We start from the raw sequence: 15474 nt of genomic DNA on the forward strand, positions 1-15474 counted from the left end.
CTGAAAGCTTCATGCTGCAGGCTCGTAGTAGCCATTTTGGGGACTACTGCACATGTAAGAAAAATACAGTGTTTCAATTTGTAATCACCAGATTGATTAACTAGTAATGCCAATAGTTCTGCGGCATTTTGAACTGACAGCAGTTGTCTGTCTTCGAGATGGGCTACCTGATACAAATACAGCAATACGTAGTGCAGTGATAGCCTGAGGTTTCTTTTTTTCTTAGTTTTGCAACGCTGGCATTCAGAGTTGCTGACTCTTTCAGATAATCAAACAGAATGTCAAATGCGATTATCGCTGAAATATTTCCTCAAAGCGCAGCTCGCTCTTTTTAGAGTGATTGCTTCAATCAGCACAGCTGTGGCTGTGGCTTTGGCGAGTCTTGTTCAGACACAGGCTCTCATTTCCTCTGACAGTACTTAACACTGCAAACAGCGCAGCCTATTTTAGGGAGCGAGCTGCTTTTGGCTTTCTCTGCTGATCAATACGGTCATAAATTTATAGAACAAGAAACCAAGGTCTCAGAGCCGGTTAGAAATTGAAACACGCGGCCTGAGGCTACAGGAGGGGTTGTAAATGATCTGTGATCACAACAGGCAGAAAGCAAGGTTGATAACGGGAAGGAGCCATCATAACAACTAAGCAGAGGAAGGAGATGGAGTCATCATTAAATTATATTACTTTCTTAAATTTACAGTCTCTGCATTTCATCGAGGAGCAGCTGAATTTTAATATGGTAAAAGGATCCGAGCGGTTGCAGAAATTTAGATCTGCGCTTTACAAAGAACACGCCTGTTGGATTTTAATGTCCACGAGGAAGCTTTGCAGTTTGCTTCCATCAGCAGTGCCTGATGCTTATAATTTGAAGTTAAAAAAATCACTGTGGATAATCGAAGGAATAATTAGCCCATCTATTTGATAGATGGGATGCCACAAAACTACACACAACTGTTCATCTTCCCTAGAGAAGGAAACCCAGTGATTACATTTAGCTCCACAGGCGCAAATAAGGCAACCACCTGCTTTAAAAAAATACATATATCTATTTTGAAGATTAGCTTGAACAGATAGCTGTTGGTGGTCAGAGGCTGAATCTTTATGCTGAGCAGGTCTGATTTTTTAGTAACTACAGACATCTTCTGGGTGAATGTGACTTTAACCCTCTAAAGCAGTGGTTCTCAAACTTTTTCTGGTATGCCTTGCTTCAGATGCTGGAAAAAAAAGGGTCACATGCCGCACTTTTTATCAATCAGCAAAGAATCCGAGTAGAATTTTAGTTAAATAAAGACTCGTTTTGTTATTTGTCTTTACAATTTACCCCTGGACTTCAAGGCTCTGGCAGCAGTGGCTCTGTGCTCCACAGTTTGAGAACCAGTGCTGTAAAGCAGGGACGTCAAACTTATTTTACATCGCGGGCCACATAGAGCTACTTTGATCTTCTGTTGGCCGACCGGTGAAACTCCCTTGTCTGCCGGTGTACAGAAATGTAACTAGACATTTAATCCCTGAGATATTTTAAAATAAGAAAAATTAGTGCAATTTCAACAGTGCGTGTCAGTTCTTCTGCATGCTGGTGGAGTAAATGAAAGATATCTGCAGCACAACTCTTTAGTCTTAAATTGTATGTAATAAATGTGTAAAATTACAGAAATCTAATACTTATGAATGGCCATTGGGAAGGTTTGTATTAGTAGGAAAAGCTGTAAAACTTATGAAAATATAGTTAAAAGTTAAAAATTGATGCCACCCCTCACATTTTCCAGAGTCATCCAATTGGCTGGATTGGAGCTGATTCAGTCTCCTGTAAAGTCTAAAGGGACTGTGAAGTTAACAGTGGTTATTCAAAGAAATATTGATGGTAGATGGTTATTTTAATGACATTCCTTCTGATCTTGACTGTACTTTGATGCCTTAATTAGCATAGGTGTTAGTATACCTGCTAAACATCCCCACATTAACATTTTCATTGTGGACAGAGGGGAGTTAGCGTTTAGTTAACTGTACAGTCTCTAAAACTTGCTGATATGTCTGTGAGGTTTTGTCTATCAGGTGTTAAGTGTTAACCAAAGTGTAAAATCATGTGTTTTCTCCTGTTTTTTTTTGTTGCCTGGTTCTAGCAGGTTTACCCAGGCTGTGCGCAGCCCTAGTGAACTATCATGCTGGCCTGTATCCAGAGACGGCAAAACTTCTCGTCGCAGCATTTGGCCTGCACACCCAAAAGCCTCGATGTTCCGCCGCCGCCATTGCTGCTGCCGGTACCACCGCTGCAGTCATGCACCCACAAAGGTGAGTCCTATCGAACACATTTAGGACATTTTGTCATAAAGTATCTGTTTTTCATGACACACTGGGAGTAAAAATAAAGTCACGTTCTACTTGACCTTGTTGGCTCAAAGTGCTCGTAAAGATCACACGTGGTTGTTTTCAGCAGCGCTCGCTGAGATTCCAGGTACTGTGGAGCATTTTGAATTAAAGTAATGGGCTACTTGATGATAATGCCTGCTAATTGTAAAAGCTTGTAATCAGCGTGCTCATGCAGTGCAAATGCATGCAGGTCAGAGTGGACAAAGTGAAATTACAGAGTGACTCAAATCGCCCATACAGGGTTACTAATGATGCTCACACTGTGCAGAAGGTGCTTCGTGTGTGGGTGTTGTTTGACCTTCATTTTGAATGATTGCACTGCATGTGCTGTAAGGTTGAGTGTTGAATCTTTGGGAGTGGAATTTATGATTAGATTTCTTTCAATTAACTGATTAAATGAGATGATTATTATTTTCTTTATGTAGTTTACTCTGCTTTCATGCTCTTTGTGTAGTTGTCCAACTCGCTTCCACTGGTTCATCCTACCTGCAAAGCCTACTTCTGCTCTGTTCTCTGTTTCTCATTACCCGCCCACTTTCTTAGATACACCTGTTCAACTGCAAATATCTAATCAGGTAATCGCATCGCAGCAACGTGGTCAAGATGACCTGCTGAAGTTCAAACCGAGCATCAGAACAGGTAGAAAGGTGATTTAAGTGACTTTTAATATATAGTTGTTGGTCTGATGTATTTCAGAAACTGCTGATCTGTTGGGATTTTCCCACACAGCCATCTCTGGGGTTTACAGAGGATGGTCCAGAAGAGGAAATTAAATGGTGTGCTGCAGTTTTCTGGGTGAAAATATATTTTGTTGATCTTAGAGGTCAGAGGAGAACAGCCAGGCTGCTTCGAGCTGACAGGAGGGTAACCATAAATAAAATAGCCAAGGTTTACAGAAGAGCGTCTCTGAGTGCACAACACATGAAACTTTGAGGCAGATGGGCTACAGCAGCTAAACACCACTTCATTCACTTCTGTTGATTAAAAACAGGAAATTGAGGCTACAGTTCTGCACAGAAACTGCACTGGTCTGATGAGTCTTGATTTTGCTGTGACATTCAGATGGTAAGGTCAGAGTCTAATGTAAATAACATGAAAGGATGGATGGCTTGTATCAGTGGTTCGGGCTGCTGGTGGGGCTGTAATGTTGTAGGCGGTATTTTCTTGGCACACTGATTGGAGTGAAGTTGCCCCCCCTCCCTGTTTGACACCACTTTTGTTTGATTTAAGGTGGGGGGGGGGACTTCACTCTGATTACCAACTGAGCATTGTTTAAGCATCACAGCGCAGCTGAATATCGTTGCTGACCGTGTTAAACCCTTTATAACCAGTTTGCCCATTTTCTGATGGTTGCTTCCAGCACGATAACGCATCAAATCATCTCAGACTGGTTTCTTGAACTGACACTAAGCTGACAGTCCTCAAATGGTCTCTGCAGTCACCAGATCCAAATCCAGTAGAGCACATTTGGCATGTGGCTGAATGGGAGATTTGCGCCATGGACGTGCAGCCAGACACTTCTGCAGAAACTGTGTGATGCCGTCATGTCAATATGGACCAAAATCTCTGGGAATGTTTCCAGCACCTTCTTAAACCCATGCCTTGAAGAGTTAAGGCATTTCTGGGTCCAACACAGTACTAGCAAGTGTACCTAATTAAATGGCCAGTGAGTGTTTCCCAGTTGTTTCTTAGCTTATCTGACTCATTATGTTACCAGTTTTCTTTGTTTGCATGATCTTGTGCATGATCTTGTGCATTCTCGTGCGTCTCATTCTCATTTATTTCTGATAATTAGATTTCCTCAGGTTGACCTTCTATAGAGTCATGCTGTGAGTCTAATGAGGTCACCAAACTCCAGGCAGTTAAAAGTACCATAAAAAGTGAAACGAGACTAACAGCATGGGGGGGCATGTCAATTAAGTGCATTGTATACAGTTACAATACAAGCTCCAATCAGCCAAAATAAGTGAAATCTGTGGTGTCGCAGACTGCGCAGTTAATTATTATGTCTTCCTTATTTACTTGTAGCCAAGCAGTGTGTATCCAACCATATTCAAATTTGAAATGCTAAAAATTCATTCCCTCTTAAGCTCCATCTACTCATCCCTCATTTCCCCAGGTGAAATACCCCTTTGTCTTTTCTGTTATTAAATATTAATTGGGAATCAGTGGAGCGCTTGTCTGCTAAATGTTGGAACAGAAGGGCCTGGTTTGCCTCAGGCAGAAACAGGGATGCATTTTCTCATCCTGTTTACCTGCAGGGCCTCCACCCACCCCCCTCTACCCCCCTTCAGTTTTATGCACTGCGCTGTGCCTGGTGCAGCACCCTCCAGCTGTAGCCTGACATTTCAAGCGCAGCCAGAGGGAATAAACTGCTGATGGGAGCTCATTCTGTGTGGTCTGGGCTTCTTCGTTAAATGAGTCGTTGGATCAAGTTAAAAGGGGACAGTATTAAGCCACTGCTGTGCTTTTGAAAGCCATTTTCATTTTTAGCCATCGATAAATGGAAGGTGCGGGGCCATTAGAGCTCCCGGCCACGCAAACCAACGCGAAAGATTTCTGAGAAACGACTGTTAGGAATTATGTGATGAGAGTAAATGAGAGCTGTGATGTTCGCTGTTATCTCAGCTTGAAAGCCGTGGCTGGAAATGCTTTTTTTCCCACGCTGCCGGCCTGCACTCGGCCCGCCTTTGAGAGGGGGAAACTTTGCCCAAGCGGCATAGAAACAAATGAGGAATGACACTGGTGCAAGGAAGTATTTGGCCAGAGCCTCCTCGAGCACACATAACCAAGTGTTAAACCCTGAGGTTACTCTGTTCTGTGAGTACCTAGCCTTCATCCAGGGAGCACTGACATGGAAAGAGCGAGGCTCGTGAAAATGAGGCGAATGAGTGTCTGAGTGTTTTTATTTTTGTGTTTACCAAAGAAGCCTGTGAATAGAGAGGTTAGTGTGAGTGAGATTTAAGAGCATACGGTGTCAGCGTTTTCCTGTGCCTCGTTGCGATGTGAAGCGCAGAGAATTAGCACTCAAATCTGAAGCTCTGTTGAGCATGGCGAGTGGCTTTAAACACTACAATAAAAGCTTTTGCCGCTACCGCTGTGAAGAAGAAGAAGCAAATCACAGCCAGCGTTTTCTCTTTCACCATTGCAGTTGGAGTTAAAACGTCTCTGCACTGTTGTTAGTTTTTGAGACAGTGAATCAACTCTAACTACAGTAGAGGTGAGCCAGCTTTGAGTCCCCAAAGATTATCTGTAGGGAAAATGAATGGGATGTCTTTTTTTTTCTTGAACTGGGGGCACCTGAAATAACTCTGCTGGTGACTTTAGAACAACTTTAAAACTTTATTGTGAATCTTTTTAATGCCCTCTTTATTAATTACTCCAGGTTTAAACTAAGTTCAGTCAGTGTGTGTAAAGCTGAGCCGTTATGCATTTCCTTACGGATGCTTTGATTATTCACAGTTTCAAAAAATGAACCTAAAGCTAAGGCTTCATGCTGCTCTAAATGCTTAATTTCAAATGGTTTTTTTTCTATTCTTGTGTTGAATTGATGTCGACTCTGTACATATGTCCTTATATGCTCATCTCAGGCACAGCAAGAGCCTGAGATTGAAAAGTAAAAGGTTCTATTTGCAAAAGCCAATAAGTAGGAAATGGGCTTTTAGAGAGGGGATCCTTAAAGAGATACAGTAGTGTGCAAAAGTCTTTAGCCAATTCTCATTTCTTTATATTTTGCTGAAGTGGCGTTCAGCAGTAGTTCTCCGGACTTCCTGAAGGTCTTTTAAAATTTTTACTTTAGACATAGGCTGCTTTCTCAGTTGTTTTGAGTCCAGTTCTTGTATCTGATCACTTTCAGAGCGATGTTTTTATATGCTGTTAAGCCACTTAACAGTTACCTATGAGTCATTTAAGCATAAAAAGGAGCCTAAATCAAAGGAAGAACCAGTGTTGTGTCTACAAAAAACCCAGCTTGGCAAAGAACCAGTTTTAAATTGTATCTTAAGGCACTTTGCTACTAAAAGCATGCCAGGATAGGGGGGAAAAGCAGTGTAGGATCATCTTGACAGAGAACAGAACAAAAGGAAACTAACATCCAGAGATAAGCTTTGATTGTCCTTCAACAGAGCCTGGAGAACTATTCCCGAAGACGGCTTAAAGAAATGACAAGAAAACGGAATAAGAGAGTTCAGGCTGTGCCGAAGAATAAAGGTGGTCATTCCGAGTATTACTGACCTTCAGGCATGTTTGAATGTATTTCAATAAACTGTTGGACTTATTTCACATTTCCCTTGAAAAATAACACTTTTATGAAATATAAAGACATGAGGTATGAATCACGACTTCTGTACAGTACTATATTACTGATATTATTACTGCTTATACACAGAAGATGAATGGCGCTACAAGACAAATGAGTTTTCTTGAACTTTGAATCACGCAGCTACTCTGAGTCACAATAAAAGCATGGCGTAGGTCTGCTTTATAATAAAATTGGAAGCTGGGAATTAACTGAAATAATCAATCGCACCAGGATATAATTGGGTTCTAATCATGTAAATAATGTAAAATAAAATACCAAAAAGATAAATAAAAGCCATAAAGTTATCTTCCGTTTGCTCTAACAGGCAGATAGTCGATTGCAGAGGCTTGTCTTAAACAGATGAATGAAGGCAGGAGCAATTAATTACATGGTTCTAATGACTGGACTTACTGGGCCAAGTGAGTGCACGGAGGAGGTTGTCATGGTAACAGAGGGATGGCTTTTAAAAGCGTTCTTGTATTTCTGAGCTTCGTCCCTAGTTATTAAGGTATTTTAAATATCAGGATTATTGGTGTGGTAAACAAGTATTTATGCCTGCTGAGAAGCGCTGTTCTATAATTAACTGCCAGTTCTCAGTGCCATGTTCCTGCTGAGGATTTGACACTCGTAAACATGTTATCACACAAAAGTGTTCAAGATAAGTCTTTAGCCTAACATCAAAGGCCTGTGGGTTTGGTTTTTTTTTGGTTTAGTTTTTTTGGTCTGGCAGTTCTGCCAACATGTATGGATAATAACAATGAAATGGGATTTTTTTTGTTTTGTTTTAGTTTTATCTCATTTGGAAATCGTATCTAGCAACCATTGTAATTGTTTCCTTATGTTCTCCCTCTGGGCATGAAATGGTTGGAAGCCGTGGTTTTGGAAACTCAATGAGCCTGTCCAACTCCTGTTTCAGCCCTGCCTCTGGGGCTTGTTTTGCCCATAAATTAGTGATTAACTCAAAGTGCTCCAAAACAATGAGGTCCCTGCTCTAATCTGGGGGAAATGGCTTCAAGTGTGACCACGGGAAAAAGATTAGCCCATTTTAAAGTGGCAGAAAGCGTCGAGTGGGATTGCGTGTGGGTGGAAAAAGGTTATGAAAGACCCATACGTATGTATACATCGACATAACACTGTATGATTAAAAATGGTTTATCCCTCCAGATTATTTTTATGCTAATATTAATGAAATCTCTGTCCTGAAGCCACAAACACACACACACACCCGCACAATCAGGCGTAGTGGTGATTGAGCGTTTATGATTGCCCCTCACCCTGAGCTCTTTCTTTCCAAGCACGTCCCGTGCGTGGAAGCAGGAAATCAGGATTAGTTGTTTCCTGTGAAAGTGTGCCAGTTTCAATGGGTGCCATAACAGCACCCATTGAAACTGGCGTGTTAAATGTGTCGAACCCCTTTCAACCAAAAGAAAACGCCAAATCCTGACCGGAGGAGCCACTAAATGTATCATCATGGTTTTTAGCAGCACCGCACATCACAGTCCAGTGTGCCTCACATAAACAAGCTCGATTCAATCAGTCCCGTCTAAAAAGCAAGCGGTGGAAATGCTAAAAGGTCAAAGCTTGTTTAAGCACTGCGCGATGGCTTTGGTCAAGACTGCTTGCGGAAAAGTGGCTGATGGTATTTTCTGAGCTGCTTCTACTTCTGCTGCTGCTCGCTGTCAGGGCTGAGGAGAGAAACAGCGTGCTGTCTGCAGGTTCAGGGTGATTAAGTGCTTAAGGTCAGACTGCTAATTATCTCTCTGCCATGTCTTACCTCACAGCACATAGCTGCCATTTCCTTGTTGTCATGCGAACAGCCTCGTATTTGTTTTCACTTCTTCACTTCTGCCTTTATTTCATACCACTGAATTTAATTGTGTGGATACAGTGCCTTTTCACAGTAAAGCAATGTACACTTTGGAGAGAAAAGGTAAAGAGATGGTTTTAAACCCCGCTTTTTTAAAAATCTGGTTTCAAATTAAATAGACAAGCAATCCCCCCCCCCCCCCCCCCCCCCCCCCCGGCCTCATTTTGAATCCTCTTTTGCTCATAATCCTTCACAGCTGAGCAGTGGTTGTCACCCTCACTGAGCGCCCACTTCAAGGGAAAACTGTTTTCTTCTCAGATGCTTCTGCTTCATATCCTTTTCAGTGCTATCTGATCTCTTCCTATCTTAAAAGCCTTGTGACCTATGAGATTGACGTCTTGAGAAATTAACCCCACCCCTCCGCACTGGATCCACTCAAATAAGCTGTGAACGACATGTACGCTTTACTTTCAAGCAGTTTATCGACATGATCTGGACTCGTGGCATTATCTGTTGGAGTTTTAGAGCGTTAGACGCCCTTTAACCTGTGAAAAGTACATGTAGCTGTCCACTGAATTCACAGCAAGAGAGCGGTCATTATGTGTGTCACTCTCACTTAATCCAGCTGAGAATTTCCAGTACTGAGCCTGTCTGAAGGAGACTGTCCCCTGCTGTGTGCTAAACGTGATAAAGGGCAGTGGCACACAGTGTACCGACTTGACCCTAGCGACACTCAGAGTTCATGTGGGAAAATGGCTCCAGTCTTCCTACAGCACACGCCTGTATAATATTGCTTATAGCGTAAAAACTGACAATGAATGTGCTAAAAATATAAGCCTGCATTAATATAAACTTACTGTAAGATCAGCGTGCATGATCCCATAATTGCAGCAGGGAAAGATTAGAGTAGATGAACTCATCGTTGGGTTAAAAGTGTGCAGCAGTTTTATCTCACGCATTCTTATCTGCAGAATGAAAATAATGAGGTTTTCCTGCCTCGTATGCTCATGTGCTGCAGTTGAAATGCTCTGAATACAATCCCTGTGGCTTAACACTGGAAGCAAATGAATGGGAATTAAAAGCTGGCTTCGTTTTTATTGTATTTTATTTTATTTTTTTTACTTTTTGTTTGCTTGTTTTCAAACTAAAGGAGGAAAGGAGCACGTACTGCGAGGTACACAGTCTGCTTTGCCTTGTAACTTTTCACAGTAAAGTTCAAACCTAATCTCGGAGTGTGCAAATGACCTTTTCCTACCTGCGGATCGCAGTGGAGGCAGCGCTTTCTGCAGGCCGACGGTTTTCACTCTAATAATATGCATATGTTGAGTATTTGGATAAGGTAGCAGCCGGCACAGTAGGCTATTGTCTAATTGGCAACTGGAGAGAAAACGTCCGCTTTCACACTGCAACTGATGAACTGCACTTTTTAATTTGGTTTGGGTGTGCTCGCAGGAAAGCTTATGTGTTTTGCGAGGAAAGAGTTACTGCGTTACTTTCATTACAGCTAACACACGCTTTGGGGGAAGCCAACCCGCGTGGCGCTCACTTCACTGCCATCAAACACTACCGACTGGAGGTAAAGCCTTCAAGATTGAAACAAGTACCTGCGGTTGCAATTTTGAGCAAATTTAATGCCGCTCATGCTGTTTTTGATCACACTTGTAACTTCACATTATCCAGTGGTTGGGGTTTTTTTGTTTCGTTTTTTGAAGTCTAAACTGATCCTTTTTTATGCCTGTGTCACACAGTAGTGGTCCTCAGACGATAAATATGTGAATGCAGAGTGCCTATTTGGAAATGAGGCTTTCCATAGTGGCAACATTAAGGCAGCCGCAGTGGGAAGTGCAGCTGTGTTGTGTCTCCATAGCTCTGACAGGGCTGTAATCTCTGGACTAACAATATCAGACACCCCGTGAAGACGTGTTAGCATTCAGAGTGTTTGAAGTGTTTGTGGAACAGCAAGCCAATCACAGCATGCTGGGGCTTAGCACTGACATTTTACTCAACCAGAAACGGCTAAAATGTCTGTCTTTGATTTGTTTTGCTAAATCATCCATCTTTGCTTAACTGAGCGCCGTTATCAAAGGCGGGGAACAAAAAAAAAGAGGGGGAGGGAGGGGGATTTTTGTGCTGTGGTGATGCAAGCGGTTATTACGCTTTTAAATGTGTCATCGCATCTAATCATCTAAAGCTCCTTTCAGGTGGATGTGATCCTCTTCTTCTTATGCTTTGTAGTCATGAATATTTATCTTATGTTTTTTATTCGTTTGCCAGAAATTGTTATTGCAGCTGCTTTTTCCTCGATACCCCCCCAATTCTCTCCCCCCCCCCCCCCCGTGAGCAGTATTATGGGAAACCAGAGAAGGGATAGCTCCCATCTTGATGTTGTATACAATACAAACACCTCTCCAACATCCCAGCTGTCATTGTTTTCTATAGCAGCGCTGCACCGCGATACATAATAAGCAGTGTTTTTGCTTTTGTTTTATTTCTCCCCAGAATTCATTCATGCTCCTGGCACCGTGGTGCCTGCTCCTTCTGCTCCGCTGGGAGATTGGTGGATGGATTGAACACTCCACCTTGCCTCTTTCCTCCATTTTAAACACCCAATTTATTTCTTTCATGAGATGGATCTTGTAGATTGACTCATTTTCACAGTCGGGAGGCTCACTGTAGGCCTGAAATGAAATGAACTCCCAAATCAATTTCAAATGGGAACGACGAGCGAGCGCTCCCCTGCATAGCTGGAATTGGATTTGTTATTGAAAATGAAATGAAGTGTTTTGTTTTTTTGTTTTTTTTTTGTTGAGGGTTTTTTTTTCCCTTTTCACTCTTTATTGCAGATTACAGCTTTGTTCTTTTGCCTGCTGTGATTTCCTCCGACTTACGCTGCGATCTGGGTTAATTTCAGCAGCTTTTCTTTTTATGTCAGAAATTCCATAAAAGTGTCACCCCGAAAGGTGGTGGTAATTTCTACACTGTGATTTATTGTTTTTAAATGGGGTGCCTTTTCCCCACCTTAGTCACTAGGAGTTAAGCAGCCATGAAATTGCCTGAATAATAGTGTTTAAATCCAATCTTAGTTTGTCCCGTCTGCTTTCCCACACACAATTCAATCATCTGTGTCCTCGACGATTTTTTTCTTTGTCCATCTGCGTCAAGTTTTCCTTCACAGTTTAGGCTGCAGGCTTTTGCATAGATTAGGTCCAAGTTTACGAAGGCATAAAGTGGAACGGCATTTCACGGGCAGGACGTGGTGATACTTGAGTAATTATGTTGGTAAATTGCTTAGGTACTCCTTATTAGATGAGGCTTCTGCTTCTGCTAAGGTGTGCTCCAAGAACCAAGATTCATTTTGATCAAATTTTTAAAAAGCAACAATTAAAAAAAGGTGTTGCTTATTTGTCAGAGTTTCCTATATCAGGATCATCCTGCATTTAGTGCTAGCTGCTGTTTTTATAGATTTTGTACTACTGTGAAATTAGACCCTTTGCTTTTTCCTGTTTCTTCTTTTCCCAGAATGAACTAATTGTGAGTTGAACTGAGCCTAAGTTTAAAAATAAAAATCCTGGAGGTGTGTAATAAAACCGGTTTGAGATTTTAAGAGGGAAAAAGAAGAAAAAAGAAAGACACAAGGGGCTCATTTTCTGAGCTAATCACCATTTCTGTCTTCTGCTTTCTTCTCAGGGGAGCCGTCCTCCATGATTTCTCGGTACCCCTCTCCTGCAGAGTTGGATGCTTTTGCGCAGAAAACTGCCAACAGCCCGCTGTCCATCAAAATCTTCCCGTCGGATGTGCGGGTGCCGCAACACAAACAACTCAGCAAAACAGTAAACGGCTTGGACACCACTGGTCAACGCTACAGCCCCTATTCACATCCGTACTCGGGAGGCTACCAAGGCTTGTTGGCCATTGTCAAAGCCTCTGTGGTGGTCAAAGGTGTGGTGAAAACCTCAGAGGGCAGAAGGACTAAACATGTAAACAGCCAGGCTTCTGTGGCACCATATAATAATCCTTTGAATAATGGCTACACCGTCAGAAACGGGCATAAAGCCTATCGCATAAACTCATGCAAGCCTCCCGATGCACCGATCGAGACACTTTGTTCTAGCGTTGGAATAGCCTCTGGAGATCAGAGCCTGCCCCCCCAGTCTGAGCTGGCAGAGGTTCAAAGCTTGATGAGGCAGATGAGCAGAGTTCCTCACAGCCAGGCGCCGCAGCTGGGGGGAGAGGCCCGAGCCAGCCCCTCGCTGCAGGCCGTGGCTGCGGTGGCACATTCAGACTCAGACTTTGTCCTGGGAGTGCCTCCCCAGAGCAGTCTGGCTTTCGCGGGAGCGGTGCTACCGACACAGAGCGCAGACAGAGCCAAAGCTGGATACTTGGACAAAGGAGACTACACTGTGTGGCAGCACAAAGCTCAAATGCAACAGCAGCAGCCCTATCAGCAGGGAGCAGTGAGGATGTACGGTGTGAGTAGCAGTGCTCAGGGCCACAGAGCAGCAGAGGCTGGGGTTGGCCTTTCTCCTGAAACTTGCCTCCCTTTGGCCCGCTCCTCGCAGCTGCCGTATAGGCCGCATCCTGGCAGAGTGGGCGTCGGGCAGGAGCGAGTCAGCGCCAGCGTACAGGGGGAGGTGTCTGTCGGACAGTACTTCGCTCCTCTGTGGGACAGCGTCGTGGCTACCCCTAACAGTGACTGTTATCCCTATCAGGTGCTGACAACGGGTACATGTGCAGCCAGGCCTAGAGATGTGGGTCTCTCCCATCCTCATCCCCATCCCCATCTTCACAACCACCACCACCCACAACATCACCAGGCACAGCTTCACCCACCTCTTCCTCTTCCCCCTCCTCATACCCAGGCCTACAGCACAGACCAAAACCTCTGTTGTGGGCTGTCTAGTTCTAGCCTGTGCCACGCTGCAGTGCTTAGCAGCAGCCTGCAGTCTCTGGAGTGCCTCATCAGTGAGATCCACCCTCCCTGCATCAAAGAGCGCATGCTGGGCCGTGGGTACGAAGCCATGGGGATGCCTCCGCTCATGGAGCACCAACAGCAAGCCCACATCCAGCTCCCCATCTACAGATAAGACGGCAGGACAGGGAAGCGACACATCTTTTATAGACCGCAGAGGCGTCTTTGAGCGAGAGACATGCCTTTTTGTTTGTGCATGTACTTTATTTGTAGAAGGCTTTGTCTCACAAGCCAGGAAAAGAAAAAAAGGTAAAATGATAATCATGACTTTAAAATACAGGTTTATTCTATGGACTTTCCACGTTGTATTTTTATATCTTTAAATGGCCATTGGACATGATTACTGTCGTTCACGTGATGCCGAGCACTTATTTGCATTTTTACATGACAAAATCATCTGAAAACTTTTACTTGAATCCGGTTAATGATCTCTGGTAAGCCTTTTTGTGAATATACTGTATTTGTTTTATGGAGTTTTTTTCTTATTAGTTATTTGAGAGCAAGAATTCTCCTCAAAAATCACTTTTAACCAATCTTCTTGGTTGTCTGTTGATTTCTCGTGGATTTGTGTTTTGGTTTCCTTCTCCTGGCTTTCCTTTAATGGACATACGCACTGCCCCAGCTTTCTCAGTACGATGCAACTCTCCTAGATGCTGCATGGGGAAATACTTTCACCATTCAAATGTGAATATATATACACATCTAACCAACATACTTTTTTTGTTACAGGCACAGAGAAACTTGTGTAATTTAAACACCTATACTGATTTAACCTAGTCACGCTCAGCTCGGCTTTTAAGGACTGTTGCATATCCAAATCAACACTGTGGCATTCAGGCCAAGCAAGATATGCCCTTGGTTGTATTTTTTTAAACTGTTTTTGAATTTCAGAAGCTTGTGTGAACATTTTTCCTTGAATGACATAAAGTCCCGACACTGTTCTCACGACGCCGTGTGTATAACGGAAGTGCTACGTAGAGGAGCAGGCCGCCTGAATCATTTACAGTGTCTTCTTTGTAGGGCTATATTATCTGCGATGGTTTGAGATGTGTGACTGAGTAGTTCTTTGTGTGTCTGCACTGGTTCTGTAATCCAATTTATTTATGTCCCCACCCCCTCCCCCTTGATTTATATGGCAAACTGTCTCTCTTATAAAGTGCAATTATTATATATGAATATGTGAGCGCTCTCCATGAATTATGTTGATGAAATAACTACATTTTGCAATGTACGACCCTAATCCCTCACCCTTTTTTGCTTCTTCTTAATAAGGATTGTCAAGTAAATTAAATTTTCTAAACCCAGCGAGTACTGTCTTATTACCTATTAATAGCCATTATCTGGCAAACTTGCAGTCTTTATTATATTCAGAATGATAAAGCAGTTGTAGGAAGACAAGATTTTTTTTCTGGCTATATTGCAAAGGGATTTAAAGCTTAAGCACAAGGCGAGTCGCTCTCTTCTTATTTTATTTTTTTACCTCGTTCCATTAAGATCCATCTTTTCACCCAAAGATTTCAGTTTTATTATATGATGTAAGTCAATCCTTAGCTGGAAAAGATTGGACTGGCTCCTTTATAAATGATGCAAGCCGAAAGCGCTAATTTTGTTATCACTGAATGATGTTAGTCCAGATGGATGGCTCATGCTTGAGGCAGAAGCCAATGAATACTTCAAAATACGTAAGTGAAAATGTGCAGGCCTGTTCCTGCAGATATTACATTTTGATATGAAAAATACATGCTTCCTTGAAGACATATTCACGTGAATATTGTTGTTCACATTATTGAGAAATAGGCTGGCCGTTCTCCCAGCTATTGAATTGCTAATGTTCGATGATGTGCCTGCCTGCGCTCCTTATTTTGGTTCATTTGTCCTCCTAAATTGGACGCTTCTAGCTGCGATCCAGACACGAAATGCACAGCCACTTTAAGCAGGCCATTATAAAACAAATAACCTAGATGGTGTGAATAATGACATTAGGCGCCCTGTTAGGAATAAAACTGCAGTATTCAAATGATGACCTCATTGCGC

The 15474-nt window shown here is 42.7% G+C and overlaps 1 protein-coding gene across 3 annotated transcripts in view; it reads left to right on the forward strand.

The window, feature by feature from the left end:
- Positions 1 to 14740, forward strand: part of LOC146514292 (protein FAM222A-like) — a 35583-nt gene extending 20843 nt beyond the window's left edge. Inside the window, exons 2-3 of one of the 3 annotated variants that reach the window (XM_085165120.1) lie at positions 2121 to 2286; positions 12159 to 14740. In XM_085165120.1, coding sequence (XP_085021246.1) covers positions 2157 to 2286; positions 12159 to 13555 — 1527 coding nt within the window. In that variant the 5' untranslated portion in view covers positions 2121 to 2156 and the 3' untranslated portion in view covers positions 13556 to 14740. Of the gene's footprint in view, positions 1 to 2117; positions 2287 to 10970 lie in introns of those variants that run through there. The other 2 variants (XM_085165119.1, XM_085165122.1) reach the window with 2 other exon arrangements.
- The last annotated feature ends 734 nt before the right edge of the window (positions 14741 to 15474 follow it).

Source organism: Neolamprologus multifasciatus, chromosome 7 (assembly GCF_963576455.1).
Source record: "Neolamprologus multifasciatus chromosome 7, fNeoMul1.2, whole genome shotgun sequence".
In the NCBI taxonomy this organism is placed as follows: domain Eukaryota; kingdom Metazoa; phylum Chordata; class Actinopteri; order Cichliformes; family Cichlidae; genus Neolamprologus; species Neolamprologus multifasciatus.